The sequence below is a fragment of the Porcisia hertigi genome, chromosome 35 (genome assembly GCF_017918235.1).
Source record: "Porcisia hertigi strain C119 chromosome 35, whole genome shotgun sequence".
Taxonomy (NCBI): Eukaryota; Euglenozoa; class Kinetoplastea; order Trypanosomatida; family Trypanosomatidae; genus Porcisia; species Porcisia hertigi.
The window spans coordinates 1,434,281-1,456,634 of record NC_090594.1 but is presented as its reverse complement, the minus strand read 5'-3'; the positions used below and the strand labels follow the sequence as shown (position 1 = coordinate 1,456,634).

Genomic DNA, 22,354 nt, shown 5'->3' with positions numbered 1-22,354 from the left:
CAAGGACGTCTTGTTAGCAATCGAGTTGACTCCCCCCACCTCTCTCCCTCTTTATCCGTTGTTGGCATCTCTTCCTTTATTTCCTCCTCTTTTTTTTTTTCTGTCGCTCCCCCCTCAAAACATCGCCACGTCTCACGTCAGATATATATATATATATATATATATACGAGATCGTGGCAGTTTTTCATCGCTTGTGAAGCCTTCCCCTTTTCTCTTTTTTTCTCTTTGCTGCAGGGTGCACGTTTTGGTTTGACGCTCCTCTTTTTTTTTGAGTGTCGTGGCTGCGTTTAGATCACGCACACACAGACACACACACACACACACACACACACACACCGACATACATAAAAAGGACACGTGTGTACACACAAGCAGAAGCAAACCAAGGAAACATGGAGCTCGCTGCGATGGACCCTGTTGCGCAGCAGGAGCTGCAGCGCATGACGCAGGCGATTGAGCAGCACGCCGCTCGACTGGACGCTCTCGGAGCCGAGCTGGAGACGATTGAGGAGCAAAACCGAAACGATGACGTGAGCCGCCAAATTCAGCAGTACAACGAGGCCGCTGTGGCTCCACAGGAAATCGCTGCCGAGGATGCCTTGGACAACATTGTGCGCCTGCAGAACCAGATCAAGATTGTGCGTCGCCGCAACCAGCTCTTGGCGCGTGAGAATGCAATGCAGGAGAAGTTGCTGCGCGACCGGGCAGCGAAACTGGAGAGCTTGCATAAGGAGCTTGACACGATAATGGCGTCGACTGGCTGGTACGAGGGCAAGCGCGATGTGCAGTTCTCAAAAATTGAGCGCGACCGGGCCGATATTCATGACATGGCACTTGTAGAGGCCTCTCTGCAATCTGACATCAAAGTCACTAAAGCGACCATCGCGAGGTTGGAGAAGGCCGTTTTAATCTTGAGCGAGAAGGCGCAAAAGAACGAGGAGCGTCGCACCGAGTACATGCAGCTGCGCAATGACTGCCGGGTTCGGGAGAAACAGTGCAGCGAGATACAGGCCAAGACGCAGCGCATGGCGGCGGACAACAACAAGCTGCAGCTGGTGGTGCAGACCAAGGGCGATTCAGGTCTGGTTGAAAATAGCATCGCGTGCATAGAGAGCGATCGCGACTTTCTCTCCGACGCTGTCCAGGACTTGAGGATGGCTTGCCGCCGCCAAGACAACGTCATCAAGGCGCAAATCGTCCGCCAGCAGCAGCTGCAGCGGCGCTTGGATATGGTGACCAAGTCGCTAGGTGAGATGCGGCTGGCGCGCGAATTCGAGCGCAATGTTGCCAAATCGGCATTGGTGCCGTCCGCTTCGCGCGAAGAACCGGAGGACGTGGCGGAGGTGCTGCCAGAACACGAGTTCATCCCAGTGGATACTTTCCGTCTCCTCTACAAGAACAACGAGATGATGCGCACGAACGTAGCCCGCAAGAACATGCTTGTTCTGGAGAAGGAGAGTGCCTTGCAATCGATGGAGGCGAAGGTGGCTAAATACATTAACAGGCACAACGAGATTGCCCAAAGAGACGAAGGCGTGCACATGTCGGGCGAAGCGGCCGTGCAAGCAGCGCAGAAAATCCTTCACACCGCGGAGGAAAGTTTGGCTCGCGAGATCGAGGATTTGCGTGCGTCGAATATTCAGCTGCGCAGTACCATCCCCAAGAGAGGGTCACTGACGCAGACGGTCAAGATGGCACCAAGGCGCAGGAAATGAAGCAATACACACAGGCAGAGGTAGCAGCCAGAGGGGGGGGGGGAGGCAACGTGGCAAGAATAGAGTTGCCGTGCCTCTTATGCGTGTGGTGTGCGTGTTCTCCCTTTGATGTTCTCTTTGTCAGACTCTGCTTTCCTTCAGCATCCTCCTCTCTTCTCAGAACCCGTCGAGTGTGTTCTCTCCTTTCCTTTCCTTCTGGTGTGTACACATCTGCTTATATACACACATGGGAAGACAAAAGTGCCGCGAACTTTTCTCTTCCCCTCTCTTACGGAAGCTGATATGGAGAGTGCGCCCGCCCCCTCCCCCCCTCTCCTTCTACCAATTGTGTGCGGTTCGACACAGTTACACACACACACACACACACACACACACACACACACACCGTCAACGAGTACGTACATATATACATGTATATTTGCGCATCTATATGTAGGTTTTCTTTCGTTCTTCTTTTTGTTCTTCCCCCTTTTAGGTATTTTTGTTTGTTTTTTTTCCTCCCCCCTTTCTACCCTCATTGCTCCGTAGCGCTCGTTTTATTTGGCAGAACATCGTGAGTTTTATACACGCTTTCCTCCCTCGTCTCGTGGTCACTTGCGTCACCTGTACATGCCGCAACTGTGTACCCCTACTGTGCTCCTTCATCCGTGGTATGTTTTTTTCTCCTTCAAATCCTTTCACCCTCGTGTAGGTTTTGCTGGGGTGGGAGGCGAATGGGTCTGCTGTGTGTGTGTGTGTGTGTGTACGGCTGTACTTCTCTCCCCTTTTTTTTTAGTTGTAAACAGTGTTATCATCTTTTCATCCTGTACGGTCCTCTCTTTGTCGTGTCCTTTCCCTCTTCTGTTGGTTTTCTCTGCCGCGCTCTTTCAACCGTGTATCCTCTGTTCACGTTTCTTTTGTTCTCGGATTTCTTTCCTCTCTCATGTGCACATTGGGCGTGCGTGCAGGTGTGTTACATTCTCTTGTATACAGGCAGCTCTTTAAGGGTTCAAGCGTCATCGACTGGACTTTCGCTGGAGAAAGGTGTAGTCGGCACTTGGTCTTTCCCGTTCTCAGAGACTAAAAGATGCGCACACATTCGCAGACTCGGCCGTGATTGGGAAGGGGGCAGGGGCGTGGGGAAAAAAATGTGCAAGGTGCCCTGTATCTCTCGTCTCGTCTCGTCTCTTCAAGGACAAAATGGGAAAAGCTGACGCGGGATGCGTCAAAGTGCATGTGCCCTCCCGTCCCCCTTTGAGGGGGAAGGGAGGCGGAATCGCTGCAATAACGGGGTGTGAGGGTAGCGTGTGTGGAATGTGCCGTCTTTCTTTCTCGCTCTCTCACATTTTCTCCCTCCCTCCCTCCCCCCCCCTGCATCACTCTTCCTTTCACTTTTCGCCCTCTTTTTTTTTTCATCCCAAAGCTCCCTTGACAATTATACACGTGCATATCTGTGCACATATACACATATGTATCGAACATTTACAACTGCTTTACCCCGCTACTGGCCCTCACTTTACTAACGGGCACATACAGTGGTGGGCTCTTGTTTTTTCACTGTTATTGCTCATTGATACGGAATAGGAGTCTTCCGTCGTCGTCGTTGTCAAGGTTTTTGTTTAGCGGTGGTGTCACAATGGTGGTCTGGTGGCCCTTCCAGCGCGGTGGCCAGTCTGCCTTCGCTGGTTTTGCTTCGCCGTCACCCTCTAGCAACGTTGGCGGCGGCGATGCGAAAGTACCGCATTCTCGAAGCCTCATGGATACCGAGTCCTTCGACAACGTGGTGAGCGGCAAAGATCGCGGCTACGGTGACAGTGGCGTCCCGTACTCCCAGTTTGATCGAATGCGTGATGAGCAGAAGATACGGCGCCACGGTGATGGTCGGGCGTCAACGATGGACGTCGAGTCGATAGACATGCTCGTTAGTCGATTTGAAAACGAGTTCCGCGAGGCTGACGCGCACATGAAGGCGCGTGAGGCGCAGAGATCGTTCCTGCAGCGGTACGACTACGCCAATGACCGACGTTACCAGCAGTGGGTGACGGAGCAGAAGGATGTGCGAGAGAAACTGAGAATCCACTGGCTAGACTGGATGATTGATCAGCCGTCGGACTGCCTCGTTTACTTCTTACGTGTGTGTACGACCGCCGGGTTTTGCTTTGGTGCAGGTCGAACTGCATACTTGTACCGGACCATGGACAAGACCTACGCCAAACTGAATGGCGTCACACTCGGTAGCATCGCTTTCCACGAGATCACGACTTCAGTAGCCAAAAGCGGGGTGATAGCCCTAGTGAGCACCATTGGCGTGCCAGTTGGTGACGCCTTGACGAACCTGTTTACGATGGTCAAGACAGGTAGTGTGTTCTTGCCGCAGCGCACATGGTGGCACATCCTGAACGCTGGCCTCTGCTCAGGCTTTCTCGGTGGAGCGGCTTACGTGATGTTCAACTACAAGCAGCTCACCCCATGGGGTGTGCGCGCGCTGCTGTTTTTTTTTACCGGCTCCGGGGCGGCTGCAGGCTTGTACTTGGGCTATGTAGTCTATCGCCCGTACGCGGCACAACGGACACACAACTTGTATGACCCGTATTGGCGCCCCTGGCATACTCGTCATCAGCGCGATGCAGGCCCTTCTACTGTTCGTGGAAAATATCTGTAACCTGGATAGAGTGTAGAAGGTTGATGTGCATCTTTTGTATGCCTTCCAAGTCCCTGCATGAGAGGGGGGGTTGGGGGGGGGGCGCACTGCAGGATTCGTGCTACCATATTTATTATTATTCGTGGTGTTACATGGATGGCTGCGTATTGGCCTCCGGTTTCCGTTTTTGCTTTCTTTCACATTATCAAAAGACGTTGCAAGCGACGAAGTACGGGGGAAGAAGGGAGAAGGGAGCTTGCCCAATCACCACCGCTTTCTGAAGTGGGGGATGCAATACTGGTGCTGGCAGAATGCTCTCTCTTACGGAGCGAGTTTTCTCCCTCAACCCCAAACTGCTTCCGATTGGATGCCTCTGAGATCCGACCCTTCTCTCGTCCCCATTCCCTCTTGCCGCTGCGTCTCCTTGACTCCCCTCAAAAACAAAGTATGCACGCTTGGTTGCATCTCTGTCAGCTTCTTTTCCCGGTCCAATTTTTGTTTGATTTCCCCCCTCACCACCACTACGTCCACTTCATCACCGCCCTCTCTCTTTCCCCCCCCCGCCCCCCACCCACACAAACACACATGCACCAAAAAAAAGAGTCGCCATCTTGCTACCGTAACGGCCCTGTCTCTCTTTATTCTCGCGTGTTTTCCGTCGATCGAGTCCTCCTGTCGTCTTTGAAAAATTTTTAGTTTTGTCCTCCGCGCATATTATTCAGCACTTCAATAGAAACAAAGGGGATTATTTACTACAAGGCCACATCCTCGCCATGTCCGCTGCCGTCTTCCAGTACCTTGGTAACACGGGTGACCGTGATAAGGTGATGGCCATCGTACAGTTCCTCCCGATGGCTCTCGCTGGCCCCGCTGGTGATGCCGGTTGCCTCTCTCTGAGTAAATCTCTCCAAGGCCTCTCGGCGATGGCAGACGGTTACCGTGCTATCACGCGTCTCGCGCTTCTCTTCAACGCGCTGTCAAATCCGACCCTGGAGGCGCTCTCCAAGCCCAAGGGCGATGTTCTCCTGGACCGTGTGGACCAGCTGAGCCACTTCTTTCATGTGTGCTTCTGCTTATTTGAGAACACGGCGGTGCTGTCCAGCCACCGCGTGTTCCCGGGCAGCCTCTGCCGCCTCGGCGGATGCGCGGTGACATGTTGGTTCTACACGCTACTGCTCGGCCTGGTGCGCCAGGCGTACGTAATGACGCAGAAGAAGTCCACGCCGGAGGAGCAAAAGCGCAACATTATCACCACAGCGAAGCTCGGCTGCTTCTTCATCTTCTCACTGACGTGCTTGCCGAGGGGCGGCCCACAATTGCTGGAGGATGTGCGCGGCCCGCTGGTGCCGTTGCACAAGGCGCTGCAGCTCATGGCGCCAAAAAATCTCGAGCTCAACGACACCATCCGCGGTGCGCTCGGCTTCATCGCATCCATGTGCGATTTCTACTAACAATCAAAAAATACACGCACCCAACCTGCCGCCGTAGAAGAGGTAGCACCGCAAGAAGAAAACGGCCAATCCACGAGAGTGGGGCGATACAAGCATTAGCCAGGCAAAGTCATGCACACCATCACGCGTAGCGTTTGTTGTTTTCACCCTGCGTAGGCAAAAGTCTAGGTGACATGAATTCGTCTGCATGGCGAATGAAGGAGCGGAAAGAAAAAGGGGAGTATGGCTCCTCACCCCTTTTAACCTCTCCCCTATCTGTGTGCCCCTAAACATTTGCCATGTCTCGATTGCTAATCTCTTCTTGGTTTGCCTCGTTTCGCTGGTTTCATTTCAAGGTGGCTGTCGTGTGTGTGTGTGTGTGTGTGTGTCTGTCTGTCTGTAGCGCTTCCTCAGGCCTTGCTTCACACCCCTTCAGCCCGCTGCGTTCCTCTACCCTTCGCCGATGTGCGATTGCCTCCCCCCTCGCCCCCCCAAAAAAAAGGTTCATTACTAGACATGCACATATGCAGGGTAGAGGACGAACGACGATGCAAACAAACAAACCACCCAATCAAAAAATAAAGGGTGCATGAAACAACACCGAAAACGTTTTGATTTTTTTTTGATTCGCCGCTTTAAGATTCCTCTTGTTTTCCCTTCTCCATTTCCCGTCCCGTGCACGCATCCAAACATATTGTCTCGTGCACGAATGTGTATTCTTCAGAATGTTTTCTCCGGGCATCTCATTCGCTCTATCTCTCTTTCGAAGACTATCTCCACGTGTGCGTGCTCACCGATGCATTGGTTGAGGGACTTTTCGACTCTAACGCACGCGCCCCCTCCTCCCCCCACCTCCCCCGCCCTTCCTCGTTGACTTTGGTTGTGTGTCCCTCTCTCCTCCCCCCCAGACGCACACGCACGTATGAGTGCCCTTTTCCCCTTTTCGCGTCCTTGTTTTGTGTGTTTCTGAAGAGGCTTGCGTTGTTCTCCGCTTACCTCTTTTTTTTGTTCCTCTTCTCGACCCCCCCCCTTTCATTCTCTTCCTCCCGTTCTTCCATGTGTCCACAAATGAAAAGAATGGGGTTATTTGAGCAAGTCAGAGTAGAGGAAAGCTGCACGGCGATAACCGCAGAGTACGCTCACAAACCACAGCGACAAGTGAAACGGGTTATCCGTCGTTGTTTTCCCCCATTGTTCCATCTGCTCTTTTCGCTTACAACTACTCGCTATCACACAGTGTACATCCACAATGGGGGAGGGAGGGGGGGAAAGTGTGGGGGTGCCCAGATCTGGCTGCTCTCCCATGTGCGGTTGCTCCCGTCAAGTAAGCGGACGAAAGCGGCTAGCGGACCCACTCTCCCTTTTTTTTTAGTGAGGATGCTGTTGTGCGTATACTGAGCCGTGATTGTGTAGGTATGAGCGTGCACAGGAGTTGTCAGTGACGACGCACTTCAAAAGAATCCCCCCCCCCCACCACCACGCACCGGGGGAAGCCCTCGCTATTTCGTTTTTTTTTTTTTGCGTTCCCCACTTCTTTTTGTTTTGTTGGTGTATGTATCGCCTCCACGTCACCATCGATGACGAGTCGCGCGTGCATTTTTGCTAGAGCTCCTCGTGGTCAGGTGCCGGAGGAACACAAGCAACGAAAAAAAAAGAGAAGGATGATATCGAGAGGCGTGGCTGCCAGAGTGTCTGTCTGCGTAGGAGTGAGTGTGTATGCATACTATCTGGAATGGTGACACATTCACTGCTACACCCAACACTCCTCCTCTCTCGCCAATATGATCGCAGAGAGTTGAACTTTCTCTTCGTGATGTGCATTCGGGGTTGCTTTGGCGGCTAGCAAGCTTGGCTTTTTTTTATATTTGTCTATTAATCGAGGGAGGAGGGAGACGACGACAGAAAAAAAAAAGAACAGCCCAATGGGCTCCAGGTCGAATACGGTTGCGAGGCAATGCGAAGAAAACGTGGGAAGTGAAGATAGTGAAGCGAGCAGATGCCGGAGAAAATCCAGCACGACGTTTCCATAAAAAAAACATTTGGGTTGATAAATGTTGTGTGCGAGGACGAGTAGTGATAGTAGAGGCAGGGACAGCTACGCGGGAGAAAATGTTCTTGGAAGCACTGTCTTCTTTCCTCTCTCTTCCTCGCACTTCAGATCCGGGGCATCGCCACGTACACTGTGTGCAATTCAAGGGTGTCAGATGGTGGTGGTGGTGGAAGAGGCCTTTTCTCACCCTCGTACCACACAGGGCCAAACATGAGATGGACTTTGCAGTGGATCTGACACTCACACGGTGCGTGTGTTTGTTGGGGGGGGAGGGGCTTGCCCCTCCTACACACTTTATTTTCCATGTGACCGCCTGCCCCCCTCCCTCCCCTCTTCCTACCACCACCGCCTGTCTACTTCGCAGTGTTACGATAACTCTTTTTGCGTTTGCCGGACCCTTTGCCTCACGCACTTCAGTGAATCTTCAACAAGTTGACTTTTGTTTCTCTTTCCTTTTTTTTTTGTGACTCTTGATTAACACATGCTTCTCACCCTTCTCCCTTCCACTTAAGATATACATACATGCACATCATCGTTTTACAGGGATCACCCCCCCCTCTCCCCCTCTCCCTCTCTCCCTCTCCCCCTCCCCCTTTCCCCCTCCCTTTTAGCACTTTTTTTTTACCGCCTCATCTCACACAATTTAATTCAACGACTACCCCTTTGTACTCGGCCCTTGACCCCACCGCCCCCTTTTTATTTATTATTTCCACATCTCTGCCTAGACGCGCAAAGACTATATCTGTGTTTTACTACCATGCCCAACAACTCTCTCACGAAGAAGTTTGCGACCTTCAACGACTACATCAGCAATGTGTCAAACCGCGACCGTGTCGTGTCAGTCGTGCAGTTCACTGCGATGGCCCTCGCGGCTCCTGCCGCCGCCGCCGGCTACCCTAAACTGTCAGTGCACCTCAACACGGTACACCACAGCGCCGCTCACTATCGGAGCCTTACTCGGTTCTCGCAGTGGCTCGTCGTCGCACCGGCCCTCACCCCCAACGGCATCAAGAGCGTAATCACGAGCAACCCCAACCCACTGGTGGGCATCTGCAAGACCATCTGCACCGCTTTATTTACCGTTTTCCTCATCGGCGAGGAGCTCGTACTGGCATCCAAGTGCGACATGTTGGATCCCGTGCTCGGTAAGATGATCAACCGCATCCGTTTTGTTTTTCTATTCTGGTCTAATATTGGCCGCCTCGTGTTGAACTACCTCCTCTTGAAGAGTAGCAAGTACGATGCTCTCAAGGACAGCCAGAACGAGGCGAAGGTGAAGGAGCACCGCCGTAAGGTACTCAGTGTGGCGGACAGCGTGCTCCAGTGCGTGTTCTGCTATACCCTTCTCAAGAACTCCGTGCCGGCAGGCCCCAAGTACCTTGGTGCTGCTCTCCAGTCCGGCAAAGTGGTGGACATCATCACCTCCCTCGCTCCGCCTCCTGTTGTGGTGCCCAGCACCCCGCAGGGTCTCCTTGGTCTCCTCGCCTCTGTTCCTGGTTTCATGATAAGCGTTCTGTAGGCGTGTGCGGCTATTGAAAAGCGTACGTGGGGATAGCTCGGAGGTGGAAGGTTGGGGGCGGGCAAAGACCGGGCAGAGCAGAGAGGAGATGGACCATGTGCCGCGCGAAGAGCGCCACGCACTCCGATCGTCTTCCCTCTCCCTTCCTTGTCGTCGTCGCATCCGCGTGAATCATCCGAGAGGGGGCAGCACAGGTTGCCGCAACGTGTAGTCTCACCTTGCGCTCTGCATCGAGTCGTCCAGGCGTTATCTGAACTACGTATGCGCCACCTTTGAAGCGTTCCCCCCCCCCCTGCGGAGCCTCACTTACAGCATCGACTTCACCCTGCTTATCATAATTGAACTCTAAAAGTGTCTGCCGTGCGCCACCTGCGATTGCAGTCTGTTGCTGTTGACCACGCTTGCACGTGTGGCGTGCGTTTCTCTGTGTGGTCTACCTGAATCACGGAGGCCACCGCGCAACTGGTCTATCAGCTGCGACCGTTGTACAGGATAGCGCGCCTGATGCCATTAAACAACGCACTGCGCCTCTCTTTTCCCCCCCTCCCTACGGACGATCTTTCATCGTCATCCTCTGGTTTCCGTGTGGCTTCAGAGCGACGACGGTGACTTTGTGGGTTTCTTCCGCCGCGACCGAGCCCTTCTATTAAGAAAAAAAAAGGATGAGAGGTGCGTCACGACGGGGCGGTGGGTAGAGGCCGGTCAAAGTTGATTGTCGCTTCCCCATCTCTCGTAAGGCTTTTTTTTCCACCCTTCCCCCTCCCCCCCCTCTCCTGTGTCTTGTGTGAGCTCGAGGCAGTGTACGTGCCCGTTGGTGCCTGCTCCTCCTCCCTGCTGCGTCGAGTGCGCTTCGCTCAACACCACTTCTCATCTTTACACGTTGTATACGTTCCCGACGCAAATAAATAAACCAGTTAAAAGAAAACGGAGAGAGCCTAAGTAGTCGAAGAACGACGACGACTACCACCACCACGAAAAAAAAGCAAAGGATATACACGAGAGTGGAAAAACATATATTTTTGAAGAGGTTGTTGATCCCACCCCCTTCCCCATTCTATGTTGTGTTGAGTGTTTGTTGGCTAAGAGGGAGAGATGAATGTGAAGACAGTGGCTCCCATTCCCTCTCCGCGGCACAGAGGCGTACAAACGCGGTAAAGTGAAATGTCAATCTATACATTTTTGTTACACACACACACACATACACATACACACGCGCGTGTACACACACGGACATGTTCCCCTTCTATGCGACTCTTTATGCGCCGTCTTCGGTGGAGCGTGCTTTTGTGTTTTCTTCAGCTGTGTCGACATCCCCTCTTTTACTTTCCGTTGATCTTAGTGTCCAACAGCATAGGATACAAGCGAAGGTAGAAGCGAATGTCCATCAGCGCAGCACCGGATGAGCGGGCAAAGAAGGGGGGCGTGTGTCCCCCATCCACGGTCGTTTGACTTGGCGACACCACACTACCGTCGCCGACTATGGAACTTTTTTTTGATAGGTTTCTTTTTTTTTTTAGCACTTCATTCCCATTTTCGATTTTCTCTGCGGTTTTGAGCGTGTGCGCCTTTGATGGCCAAAAACAAAACAAAACGCTTTTACAAACAAAATGAACATGCGAAAAAAGGAGGAGGAAAGACTTTAACCCTGTTCATCTCAGGAGGGGGAAGAGGGAGGAGAGCATCACAGCCTGTGTGGGCAGGAGCGTAGCTCAGTTTTTTTTTCGTGTGCAACACAGCCGCGCAGGAGAGAAAAAAAGAGGAACATAAACCGAAGAAGCGGCAACAGCCACAGCAAGGGGGGGAGTAGAGGCGATGGCGTACGAAGCTTTTCTGCCGTCCGCTGACAGGCTCCATAGATCATGGTTATCTTCGTTTTCCCCATCTTGTAGTGGGTGTCCCCGACTTGAATGCATTTCTGCGTGCCCCCCCCCCTTTCCCCCCTCCCCAAACGGAAATTAAGTAATGTATTCGCAAATCCAATTCTTTTTAATATTCATTTCTTTTGGAGGTTCTCGAACGTCCGCGTTCTACAACAACCGAATTCCCTCGACAGGCATCAGAGCCATACAAAACAGCACGCATATACACGTATACAGACAGTGGTTACTGGCAATGCCCTCCTCGTATCCAGAGAGTCGCATCGGCGCGACGCTGGCTGTGATGAAACCAGAGTTCTTAGAGGTGTTCAAGGCGGCCGCACACGAGGTGGAGTAGCTTCTCTTGTCATTTTCCCCCGGCCGCGTGAACCTCTACGGTGAGCATACCGACTACATGGGAGGCTACGTGTGCCCCGCTGCCCTACGTGAGGGGTGTCACATTCTTGTCGGGCGCATCGCCAAATAAAAGGATTCGAAGCTTCGCTTTGCCACGACGAAGGGTCAGTATTCCGAGCTCTCTTCCCTCGCCGACGGGGGAGACCCCCAAAGGGATTGGGTCCACCTTCACCAGGGGCGCCTCCTGCATTATCCTGAACGACCTCGGCAAAAAAGATCGGCGACCCGCAACTCCTGGGAATGTGTCTCCTGTCGCACGGAACGCTCTCCATGGGCTCCGGCATGAGCGCTTCTGCGTCATACGATGTGGCGCGGCTCAGTGCCATCCGATCTGTCGCGCTGGAAACCTACAAGATGCACCCACAGAAGCAGGCGAATTACTATCCGGTGTTGGACAGCGGCAATCGCGACGAGAAGATCCAACTCACGAAGCAAGCGCTTCTCATCGAGACCACCAAGTACTGCGGAGTGAATGCCGCTATAATGGATCAATTTTCGTGCGTGCACGCCCTCAAGGGAAAGTTCATGGCGCTTGACTGTGGCACCCTCACTTTCTCTAGCCACGAGGTCGGCAACATCATCGGGCCCGATGCGTGCTTCTTGCTGATTAACTCTATCGTGTGAAGCACGAACTGTGTGAGGGTGATCACAGAAACGGTTACAGCGCCATCCGCAGCGACATCGAGGGCGCCGAGCAGGCGGTGAGCAAAGTGAAACTAAACGGTGCACCATTCCGGTTTTGCCATCTGGCACGAAACCCCGTCAAGTTCACGAAGGATGACCCCTGTCCGGTTCGTCGCCGAGTGCAAGTCCGCTATGACGGAGTCGCAATACCAGCGTCGCGTATTTAACATCGCCGAACAGCTGCGCCCCATCGAGTGCATTTAGGCTGTCGGAGTCAAACTGTAAGTTAACTCAGCCGCAGCGTTACACCTTGCGCATCTCCACCCCGGAGCTCACTTTCATTCAGGAGGCAATCCACAAGGAGGAGGGCGTTGCTGGAGGTCGCCTGATGGGGTGTGGCTTCGGCGGCTGCATTCTTTTGATATTGAAGCGCAGCGCTGTGGATCGCGTTCTGAAGAATGTGCAGTCTGCCTTCAGGGCAAAGTTCGGCGTCACACCAGAGGCGTACCCCGTTGAGGTGTGTGGCGGCTCCTTTGTGGTGTCGCTGTGGAGTGGTCCTTCGTCTTCGCCGTAAGGAGAGGCTCAACACCGAGAAGAGCGGATAGCTCATCTGATGCCTTCGGCTGGCAAAGGAAGTCTCCGTCTTGAGAGGCTGCTCAGGCGTGATAGTTTTTTTTTTGTGTGTGTGTATTCGTCTTGAAGCGCAGCGGATGGAATTATGAGAATTTCTTCAAGGTGGCTCTCTTTTGAGGCGCACGGTGGCCTCACTCCTGCTTTGCCCTTGAGTAGTGTGAGGAGATGGCCTTCATTTCGTTGATGTATGAGCGGGCCTCTTTTTTTTCCGGTGAGGAGTTCTGGTTGATCCTTTGCTCTTTGGCACTGTTGCACCTTTTCTTTGCACGTGCTCCTCTTTGCTCTGCACGCACGCGCGTGTGTGAGTATGTGTGTGGTGTGTGCGTGTCGGTAAAGAGGGGTTCAGCGTCACACAATCGTTTTTGTTTCCCTTTTTTTTTCTTTTTTATCCAATACACTTTTTTTTTCGCTGTTGTTTTACCGCCTCTTACGTCTTGTGAACAAGACAAAGCACACACACGCACAAAGATGCACATCTCCCCTCTTTTGTTCTCGCTGTAATTTTTCCGTTGTTTGGGTGTGCAATCAAGGGGATACTCTTCGTATGCGAGCAAGCAAAGCTACCAAGAAGAAATTCATCTGGCCCCCAATGGCGGACACACCTAACCGAGCACACCCACCTAAACCCCTTTCTTACTCGCGCGCGCACACGCACACACACACACAAGCGAACTAATAAAGCGGGGGAAAAAGAGCTGTGTGTGTGTGTGTGTGCTTTGACTTATTCTTTCCCAGTGTTTGATGTTCTGAGGCATCTACTTGAACTGTGCAACCTGCACCTGGATGATCGACTATCTTTTCACTTTATAAACATATTTTCTCCTCCCTTCCCCTACTTGGACAGCTTCCAAGGAGGGGGGAGAGAGAGAGCGGCAGGCTGATATATATTTCCATGCTTGTCACTGTTGAGATAGGCAACGTAAAGGCTTCAAATGACATACGATTCGCAAACGGGTAATGGCAAGTACGGTGCCTGCCCGTGTGCTCGCGATCAATAACTCTTTCTCGTTTGTTGCTCTCTTCCTTTTTTTCTCGCTCGTTTCCTAAGTCCGCTTCAGAAGGCATTTTTTTTTATTCTCCTTGGCTTTGATGCTTGTGTCTTGACAGACAGTGGTCATGGTGTGATGAACGGCTTTCTTATCCAGGGTCGAGGTCAAGGGAGTCAACCAGTTTCTGCACGTTGTCTAGTACTACCCTTCTCTTTGTTCCTCTTTTTTTTTTAAATGCACTATCGAGCACTTTTGGTTTCTCGATGGGCGAAAAGAAAGCGGGGGGGGCGACTCAAATCTGATTCGAAAAGCACAAAGGCTCGTGATGTTAGTGCTTGTAGTCATACGCATTGTGCGCGAAGAAATCAGTGAGTGGTGCGCGACGTGTAGCGAATGAAGACTGTTGACGGGGTTACAGGCAACAAGATGAAGTCTCAAACAATAAAGTCCAGCGCTGGTTAGTGTGCCGCGTTCTATATGGTCTCTAGGGGGAGGGAGGAGGGGGGAAGAAGAAGACGTAGAAAAACGGGCGCCTGCGCCTTTCTTCGCCCCCCCCCCCCCCTCCCTCAATGCGAGGGCGGGCAAGCGAGAAAAGCGACACAGGGGATCAGTGGCAACAGAAAAGCTACTCAATGTTTCTGTCGAACACAGCTCCAGCCTCTGGGGGGGGGGGGGCTCTCGACCAAGAGGGAGAGACTGATGTGCTTTAGCCTCCTTTATTGCGCGTTCGACGTGGCTCTTCTCGCAAGAGCGCCAACATGGGGCCTATGGTCAATGATACATGTTTGGAAGATTCCCCTTTTTCGCGTTCGAGAGTAGAAATATGCTTCCCAAACAAGTATACGAAACTGCGTAGTGAACTCCACTGCTTCACTGGCTGTGTGAGGGGGTCGATTTGGCTCACTGCAAGAATTCTACTGCACTTGATTCCCCGCCCTCCTCTTTTTTTTTTCTCTCCTCCTTTCTACGTGTTTAAACGCTTCTTGCACACCGGCGGCTTCTTGTTTGCTTCACGTTGAGCTGTGTTTCCCAGCGTTGCTGCCTCAGCTTTCACTTTCTAGAACTAGCGAAGGGAACAGAGATACGTGTATAGGTATTCAAGTAATTACTTTTGACATTTGTAGCAGAGGGCACCTGAGCAACACTCGCTCAGAGGACATCTATAGGAATACAGCCGGCACACCCAGTCGCGGTCACATTCGCTTCCCCTCCCCCTCCCCCCCCCTCAATAAAAAAAAACAAGCAAGCAAACACATAGCAGATTTTCTGGCTGCTATCCACATTAGTGCTTATTCATGGTGACGTGGCGCAACTTTCTTGAGCCCTGCTCTCTCCCCCTTTCCCCCAACTGCACTTGGGCATCCTGTGCAACTCAAGTTCCTCGCGTCTCTACGTCTTTTCTGGTTGTAGTGACCTATTTCTAGCACAGCCACCAATAAAAAACGTTGTTTTTTCACTTCGCGTTTCTTTGCCCTTTCCGCAACCGCCGCGACTGCAGGGCGTGGTGTCTACTTCATTGAACCACGTGCACTTTGCATTTGAAGGCGGAGGGGGGGGGGCGGAGCAGGGGTAGTCGCGCCTACGTACACACAAACGTGCGCCGCACTGTTCTTCGATCTTGTGTGCCCATTCGCGTACCAGTGCAAGGCTCAAAAAAGTGGTAGCACAGGCGAGAGTTGTGAAAACTACTGTGTTGTCTGTTGCGAGTTTTCGCGTTTGGCTTCCCCCCTCCTCGGTGTTTGTTGAAGTAACGCTTACCCCCCCCCTTTTTTTCTTGTCTTGCTGCCACCGTGTCTGCTGGCGCGATGACTGAGTATCTCAACGACTTGTCATCTCTCAAGGCGGGGGAGTCCTTTCCGCCCATCAACCTGGGTCCGTACGACAACCCGCTGCTGTGGAACAAGCTGGATCCATTCGGTGCGGATCGTGGTCACCAGCGTCGTCCAATGACGGTGTCGCGTGACTTTATGGAGCTGAACCAAGTGCCCATCGTCTACCGCGATCACTGCGTGCACCGCTGGATCCCATTCAATCGTTGCATGCGGAACTTGAAGCCCGTGACGTGGGGTACAGTCAATTGCCACGAGTTCGAGGAGTCGTGGATGATGTGCAGGGCCCATGAGACGTATCGCCTGCAGCTTCTCAAGAGCAAGTTCATGGAGCTGACCAAGGACTACACGGCGGAGGACAAAAAGTTTTTCCCTAGCATTCTCTACCTTGGCATTCCGTACTACATGCCGTCCTTCTACTGGAATCTAGCAGCATCGCAGCGGCTCAGCGGGTGGGATGAGAGGGATCCGGCGAACCCGGTCATGTGGCGGGAGCCGAACCGCTCCCTCATGCGTTCGGAGTTCTCGCCCACAAACTGGGAGAAGGGCACCATGACTAGTGCGTATGGGCACAAGCTCATCCCGGACGAGATTGTGCATGACATGGTCCCGGGATTCCCTCTGCCAGAGGAGAAACGTCCCCAAGCTGCTTAACCACGGACTGCTAGGGACGAAGGCGAGAACATGCGCATCAGTGCCGCACCTGGACGCACATACCAGTTCTGGATCAAGGCCATCTGCAACTTTTGTCGCTTTCGGCTCTTTTTTTTCTTTTTTTACGTGGCGTGGCAGCTCCTCCCCTTTGTGATGCTTCAAATGTTGTTCTTTTTGTTGCTGTATCTTTTCTCATATCGCATTCTCGCTCTTTCAATTGTCTGCGTCACTGTATGCCCCTGCGTTTCTGTACACTATCCTAGTAGGGCCCCAACTTTAGTGTTGCTTTGCATTTTCTATTTGATCTTAGTGAAGGTCCCGCTGCACTACACCCCCCTCCCACTCCTCCCTTTCTCCCCCCATTCCATTACTCGCCTCCACACTGGGCTGCGCTTGCATGTGTGCTCTGCGGCGATTGATGGAGGTTAGAAAACATTCCGAGTGGTCAACGCGGACATAATCAGGCGCACGCATGTTTGGCTGCTTCTTCACTTTTTTCTGGGTTTCGTTTTTCTTTTTTTTTTTTTGGGGGGGGGGGGGGGAGTGTGGTTCATCTCTCCCACTTCTTCGGCGCCTTAAGCCCTCCTTTTCCAACTCCTTCCTCCCCGTGCTTATTCTGCGCGGAGCGGGTGTTCCAGGACACGTTGGGGAGCGACCCTTGCACCTCAGTTCAACTTCTTCAACCCAGTCGCTCATTTTTTACGGGAGCGGGTGAGCCCTGTCTTCCATCATAGCATCTTTTTCTCCTTTCCTATCTTTGTTTCTTTCGGCGACGGCGACGGCGGCGGCGGCAGAGAGTGGATCAACGAGCTCACTTGTATGCGTGATTCTCGCTTTTGTTGACGCACCACTGCGTCTCTCTTTTCACTTCCTAACTCTCCCAAAGCCGCTCAGCAGTGGAGGGTGGGGCTACACAGAGGCCCATTATTATACTCCCCCCTGCTCCCCCCTCCCTCCCTCCCTTCCTCCCTCAAGGGATTCAAACAACTAGAAGGCAAACCAACACCGACGCGGGCTCAGACGCGCGTCCCCTTCTGAACATCACCACTTTCCTGGCCACCAACCGTGGTCATCAAGGATTTTCGTCTCTATCGTCTAAATGGGTGCACATTATGTGCTCCGTTTTATTCACCTCTCTTTCCGGTCACCGCAGGCTGATTCGTGCGTTTCGTCCTGCACCCCCTCCCCCCTTCCTCCTGCGGGGCTCTACTTGCTGTTTCTCTTTGCAGCGATTTGTGTAACTTACCCGATACCGTGGCTGGCTAGCAGGAGGGGTGACGAATGAAACCGAGAATACACACAGTGCCAGCATGGGCAGCGCTCTGCTGGTCGCCAACCGCGGACACGTGTGCAGGAAGCACCGCTCCCCATCGGCGGGCAGTTCGTTGTGCTTGCTGCAACCCGCGAGAGACCCTCACCCCCACGCGTCGCAAGTATGCATCAGCGAGCCCGGTCTCCACTGCCTGCAGTGAGGTTCGGTCATCGTATTGGAGCCATGGACGACCCCGGGCGGCGGCATTGCCACGTTCGTTTGCATCTCCGCGTGTGTTTCCTTCGAGTCAGTCCGTCGAGGGGGTGCCGCGTACCTCGGTGCCGCTCTCGTCGTCAACAACAGGGGGGTCTATGGCGTCGCTGCTGCGACGTAACCATATCATTGCTGCCTGCCCGCGCCTTTTTGCCGAAGAGATGTGCCGCGTAGCGTCCACCGTCTGCGGTGGAGTTGCTTCCTCGACAAAGGAGTTCCACATGCGGGCGTTGAAGCTACTGAGTGAACTCCAGCTTCCTCCCTGTTCCGCCGCGACCTCACCGTCTTTTGTATTGACAGCGGAGGCGGCAGTTGAGACTTCTTTCTGGAGGGGCCACATGCCTCCTTTCTCCAGATTCCTGTGCAGCGCACTCAATGCGAGTTTCGTGACAGAAAGCTCGCCACCGCGCTCATCGCCCTCGTTCACCGAGGACAATTGGGATGAGACGCTTCTCGGCTACGTCTGCCATCTCGCTTCGTGGCCGGACGCCGAGGCAGCGGAGACAGTGACGCAGCTGATGGAATCGCTTGCGCGGCGCTGCACACAAAGAAGGGGTTTCTCTCCTGAGCTGTCTCACTCTAGGGTGGAATCAGTTGTGCGGCGCGTGGTGGCGGCGTCCTCGCCAGCGCTTCTGTCTGCAGTGGTGCAGGCATGTCAAGCGCGTGCACTTCTTGCTCATGGTGTGACAGGCGACATCAGAGAAGAATTTATGAGCGCGACCGGTGCCGTGTACACTTCACGAGTAGAGGAGGACTTACACGGTGGCTCTCAGTGGAAACCTTTCATGGGCGATAGGGCGATCAAGGAGTGTCTGCATAAGATCGTGCAGGTGCTCACCGCCTCGTCGACTGAGAGACGCAAGGGCAGGGTGAGTGATACGTCCGATATCACTCTGGCGGCACGTCTGCAACTTCAGCGGTGCTGTCTTTGCCAGATTCCGCGCCATACGGACGACCGCACTCGCCACGAATGCGCTATGCTGATCATGACAGCCCTTAAACACGCACCCTTTACCGTTCTGTTGGCTGTTTACCAGTACCTACGCGAGGAGGGACTTGCTTCGGCGGTGGTGGCGCAGCGATTCCTTGCGCACTGTGGGGTGTGCGTTACGCACGTCACTCAGCGAGGTGTCTCGCTGGCGACCTACCTCTCCCCTGTGGCAAATAAGGCAGCGGCTGAGGCGCTCCTACACGCGCACACTACAGTGTTGAGCACCAGCCATGATGTGAAGCAGAGGGAGGCAGCGAGGTCGTATGCTGTCGCCACGCTGAACGCTCTCGGCTTTCCGCATATCGTGCGCTCCCTCTACAACCCCCCTAAGTCGACGATCACGGCTACAGCGGTCTCTGAACTCCGCGAGACGCCGCACTCCGTTGTCTCGCAGGTGTTGCTGCGCAATGTGTCTGGTGCCGTGGTTGCGCTGGAGGCCCTTGGTGCCTCCCGACCCGAAGGGTGGTTATCGCTTCCACCAGCTGCAACAGAGGCCATGGCAGCTGTGAGTCGATTGGTGGGGCAAGAGGGCAGCGTCGCCGACGTGGACGGGTTATATGCGGCCCTGGTCGGGTTTCATAATGCGGGGTTATTCATCAGTTACTATGTGGAGTGTGTTCTGGGTGGCATCTGCGATCGCATGCGTGAGGTTGGGAGGCAGAAGTATCGCTGGGGTGATGCGGACAAGGCGACGGGGGCGTCCCCTCATGAAGTCCTGGAGCGTGTAATACCGCTGGTTCGAGCGACCTTGCGCTACGTTGGTGACGAGCTCAACGCGGATATGATTCTTGAGCTTATCGAAACCGCGCTACAGTTAAGCGGATATGCCATGCCGCTGACAGCTGCTCTCGTGACAGCGCTGCGTGCGAGCATGGAGCAGAGTCTCTCTTTGCAAGAGTTGCTGTGCAGGATGGACGCCTCTACACACAACCTGTCGTTTCTATACTACTACACTCTGTGCTACGCAAGAGACTTCGGTTCACCTTCGACGTTTGAGCATCTCGCTGCCCTGTGGCGCATCAACGCTGACGCCATTTGGAATCGCTCCGCTCATCTCTCCCCGTCTTGCCGGCTATGGAAATGCGCCACCTGCGGGCGACTGAACAGCGATCGCTATAACTACTGCGTCTGCTCAGCTCTGCGGTACAGTCACGTGCTGTGCGGCGGCTGCGGCTACGCTCAGGACGAGCGGCTGCGTCAGTGTCGCAGCTGTGGTCAGGCGTTGCTGACTAAGGTGTCCTTGGGCGGGGCAGTAGCCCGCAAGGCGTGGCAGTGTCGAGACTGCGGTGCCCGCAATCCAGCGAGGCAGACACTGCTCTGTTTCCGTTGCGGACGACCAACCGGTCCGTGCATTCATCGGCACCCGGCAGCTGCAACCACCGCATCGGAGGGCGCCACGGTCTCCACAAGACTGAAATGCGGGTCCTGCTTCGCCTGTGATGGCGACAACGCCAAGGGGTGCGGCGCTGCTTCGGTGGGGCAGCAGGGGGAGGCCGTGTACACAGACGCCGTCGGTGTCTGCCACGATTGTGGCCGCTTCAAAATGGATCACGCCAGGCAAAAAAGCATCGCGTGGGTTTGCATCGGCTGCCGTCAGCGGCGCAGCTCGCTGGAGCGCATTTGCCCCTCGTGTCCACAGGTGGAATGTCTCCCACAGGCTGAGGTCCGAGGGCCAGTGAACGTGCCGCGGATGTGTCGTCACTGCGGCCGCGAGGAGGCAAACCCATTCAAAGTGGTGTGTGGGGGTTGCGGCAGCACTGCCGATCCTTTTGTTTCCCTCAACGACTCCTCAGAGGTCACGGCAATGCCTGTGCAGACTGTCGCTGCGGTCGGCCAAATTGACCCCGACTACGAGCAGGGGGGGCCGAACCAACGACAGCATCCTGTTTTGCACTGGTGTCTACACTGTCATCATGTCCAGGCGTGCGACGATACTGTTGCGCTTCACCAGCAGCGCTGCTGCGGATGTGGGAGTAGCTGTGAGGAGAGGAGTTTATGCTTGCTGCCTCCGCGCGTCTGTGGGAGCTGTGGGGCGAGCTTACCGGCTAGCTACGCCGGAAGCGCTGTCTGTCCGTACTGTGCCGCCTACATTTCGCTGGTACCGCAGCCACAACGGTGTAACGATCCCGATTCACAACAATACTGGACTACTGTAACGCTCCACCACACATGCGAGGTGCTTGATGGATGCTGCACCAGGGAATCATTGCTCACGGAAACATCGACCCAATCGACTTCGACACTCCCTCTGTCAGCGGTAGCAGAGAGTTCGGCATCCGGTAGTGGCGCCCCTCCCGGTGCCGCTGCGGCCGCAGCTGATGCCGGCAGTCACGTATACCTCCAGAGGCGTCCGGCTATTGAGAAGACGCTCACTTGCCTGCGGCGCGAGTGGTGCAGTCTTGACGGCGCTGCTTGGCTATCCATGCGCATGGACGTCGCCACACTGCTGGGGCGAACCGTCAACCGACTCTGCTCGCGTGTCCCCACGTCCCTCACAGCGCGCCGTCTCTCTGCCCTCTTGAAAAGCATTCTCGCGCATGTCGATGATGTGTCTAGAGCGGCGGTGACAGGCTACCGAGACGCCTCCGACCGTAGCGCGCAGGGCTACTTTACCGCAGTCGAACTGTGCCACGAGTGCCTCGGTACCCACCCACCTGATCTGTGTCCTTTTTTGGAGGATGGCGGCTTGTGGACATGCGGTGAGTGTGGCCACTTGAACAACAACTCAGACGTGTGCCGCTACGTGTGTGGCAGCTGCCTCACCCTGCGGCCAGTCACGCAGGACCTGCTCATCTCCGCCTGCTGGGAGTGTCACATGTGCGACCGAGCAAATGTTCAATTCGAGCGTTACTGTATACACTGCGGAGTTGAGCGGGCGGCGTGGAGTGAGGCGGTGCTGACCTGCTGGGAATCGGCGGACGACGTGACGTTGTCGGGTGATGTTGGTGGTGACGGTGGTCCTAATGTGCCCGAGGCCCACGAACTCAGCGATCGCGAGGACACAACGCATCACCTGAACCAACAGACAGCACAGAAATGGTGTGGAAACCCTGAGGAATGTAGTCGAGCGCCACTGGCCGTGGAGAGCAACATGCAGGAACCATCGCGGAGATTCCCTGATGCGCTGCCAGGCGATGCATCCAGTGCTTCCTTGCGGGACTCCCTCGCTGACAGCTCAACCGGTCCTACTGAGCCAGTTCGCTGCAGCGAGATTCCTTTCAATCCGGCAAAGTGCTCCCTGTGCGGGCTTGTATACATCGAGGCACGGTGCCCGCTCTGCCTCAACCATATTCCTGACGTCGCCGATGCAAGGGGGACGGTGTGCAACGTGCAGGACCACTGCGCTTTTATTCAGCCAAGCGGCACGACCCGTCCACAAGATCGCGTCTTTGTGAGTGAGGCCCTAGTTCAGGCAAACGCACTGAGCATGGGGGTACATGTTCATTACACGGCGGAGCTCGGCCAGCGCGGTATAATGGAAGCGAAGTTCTTGCGACGGTGA

General features: G+C 54.3%; 8 protein-coding genes across 8 annotated transcripts; all 8 read left to right on the top strand.

Annotated features, from left to right (window-relative positions):
- Positions 1–392: 392 nt before the first annotated feature.
- JKF63_01373 (uncharacterized protein) lies at positions 393–1,715 on the top strand (the record flags this gene model as incomplete). The annotated part of the gene is made up of 1 exon (XM_067897420.1): positions 393–1,715. One exon carries the CDS (start codon positions 393–395, stop codon positions 1,713–1,715), a length of 1,323 nt encoding a protein of 440 aa, XP_067753577.1.
- A 1,615-nt stretch (positions 1,716–3,330) lies between these two features.
- On the top strand, positions 3,331–4,356 carry JKF63_01372 (uncharacterized protein; the record flags this gene model as incomplete). The annotated part of the gene is made up of 1 exon (XM_067897419.1): positions 3,331–4,356. The coding sequence occupies one exon, from the start codon at positions 3,331–3,333 to the stop codon at positions 4,354–4,356; it is 1,026 nt and encodes a 341-aa protein (XP_067753576.1).
- Positions 4,357–5,108: 752 nt separating this feature from the next.
- On the top strand, positions 5,109–5,786 carry JKF63_01371 (uncharacterized protein; the record flags this gene model as incomplete). The annotated part of the gene is made up of 1 exon (XM_067897418.1): positions 5,109–5,786. The coding sequence occupies one exon, from the start codon at positions 5,109–5,111 to the stop codon at positions 5,784–5,786; it is 678 nt and encodes a 225-aa protein (XP_067753575.1).
- Positions 5,787–8,572: 2,786 nt separating this feature from the next.
- Positions 8,573–9,334, top strand: JKF63_01370 (uncharacterized protein; the record flags this gene model as incomplete). Its single annotated transcript, XM_067897417.1, has 1 exon — positions 8,573–9,334. The coding sequence occupies one exon, from the start codon at positions 8,573–8,575 to the stop codon at positions 9,332–9,334; it is 762 nt and encodes a 253-aa protein (XP_067753574.1).
- A 2,543-nt stretch (positions 9,335–11,877) lies between these two features.
- Positions 11,878–12,231, top strand: JKF63_01369 (uncharacterized protein; the record flags this gene model as incomplete). Its single annotated transcript, XM_067897416.1, has 1 exon — positions 11,878–12,231. One exon carries the CDS (start codon positions 11,878–11,880, stop codon positions 12,229–12,231), a length of 354 nt encoding a protein of 117 aa, XP_067753573.1.
- Positions 12,232–12,619: 388 nt separating this feature from the next.
- Positions 12,620–12,805, top strand: JKF63_01368 (uncharacterized protein; the record flags this gene model as incomplete). The annotated part of the gene is made up of 1 exon (XM_067897415.1): positions 12,620–12,805. The coding sequence occupies one exon, from the start codon at positions 12,620–12,622 to the stop codon at positions 12,803–12,805; it is 186 nt and encodes a 61-aa protein (XP_067753572.1).
- A 2,853-nt stretch (positions 12,806–15,658) lies between these two features.
- Positions 15,659–16,336, top strand: JKF63_01367 (uncharacterized protein; the record flags this gene model as incomplete). Its single annotated transcript, XM_067897414.1, has 1 exon — positions 15,659–16,336. One exon carries the CDS (start codon positions 15,659–15,661, stop codon positions 16,334–16,336), a length of 678 nt encoding a protein of 225 aa, XP_067753571.1.
- A 1,281-nt stretch (positions 16,337–17,617) lies between these two features.
- JKF63_01366 (uncharacterized protein) lies at positions 17,618–22,354 on the top strand (the record flags this gene model as incomplete). Its single annotated transcript, XM_067897413.1, has 1 exon — positions 17,618–22,354. One exon carries the CDS (start codon positions 17,618–17,620, stop codon positions 22,352–22,354), a length of 4,737 nt encoding a protein of 1,578 aa, XP_067753570.1.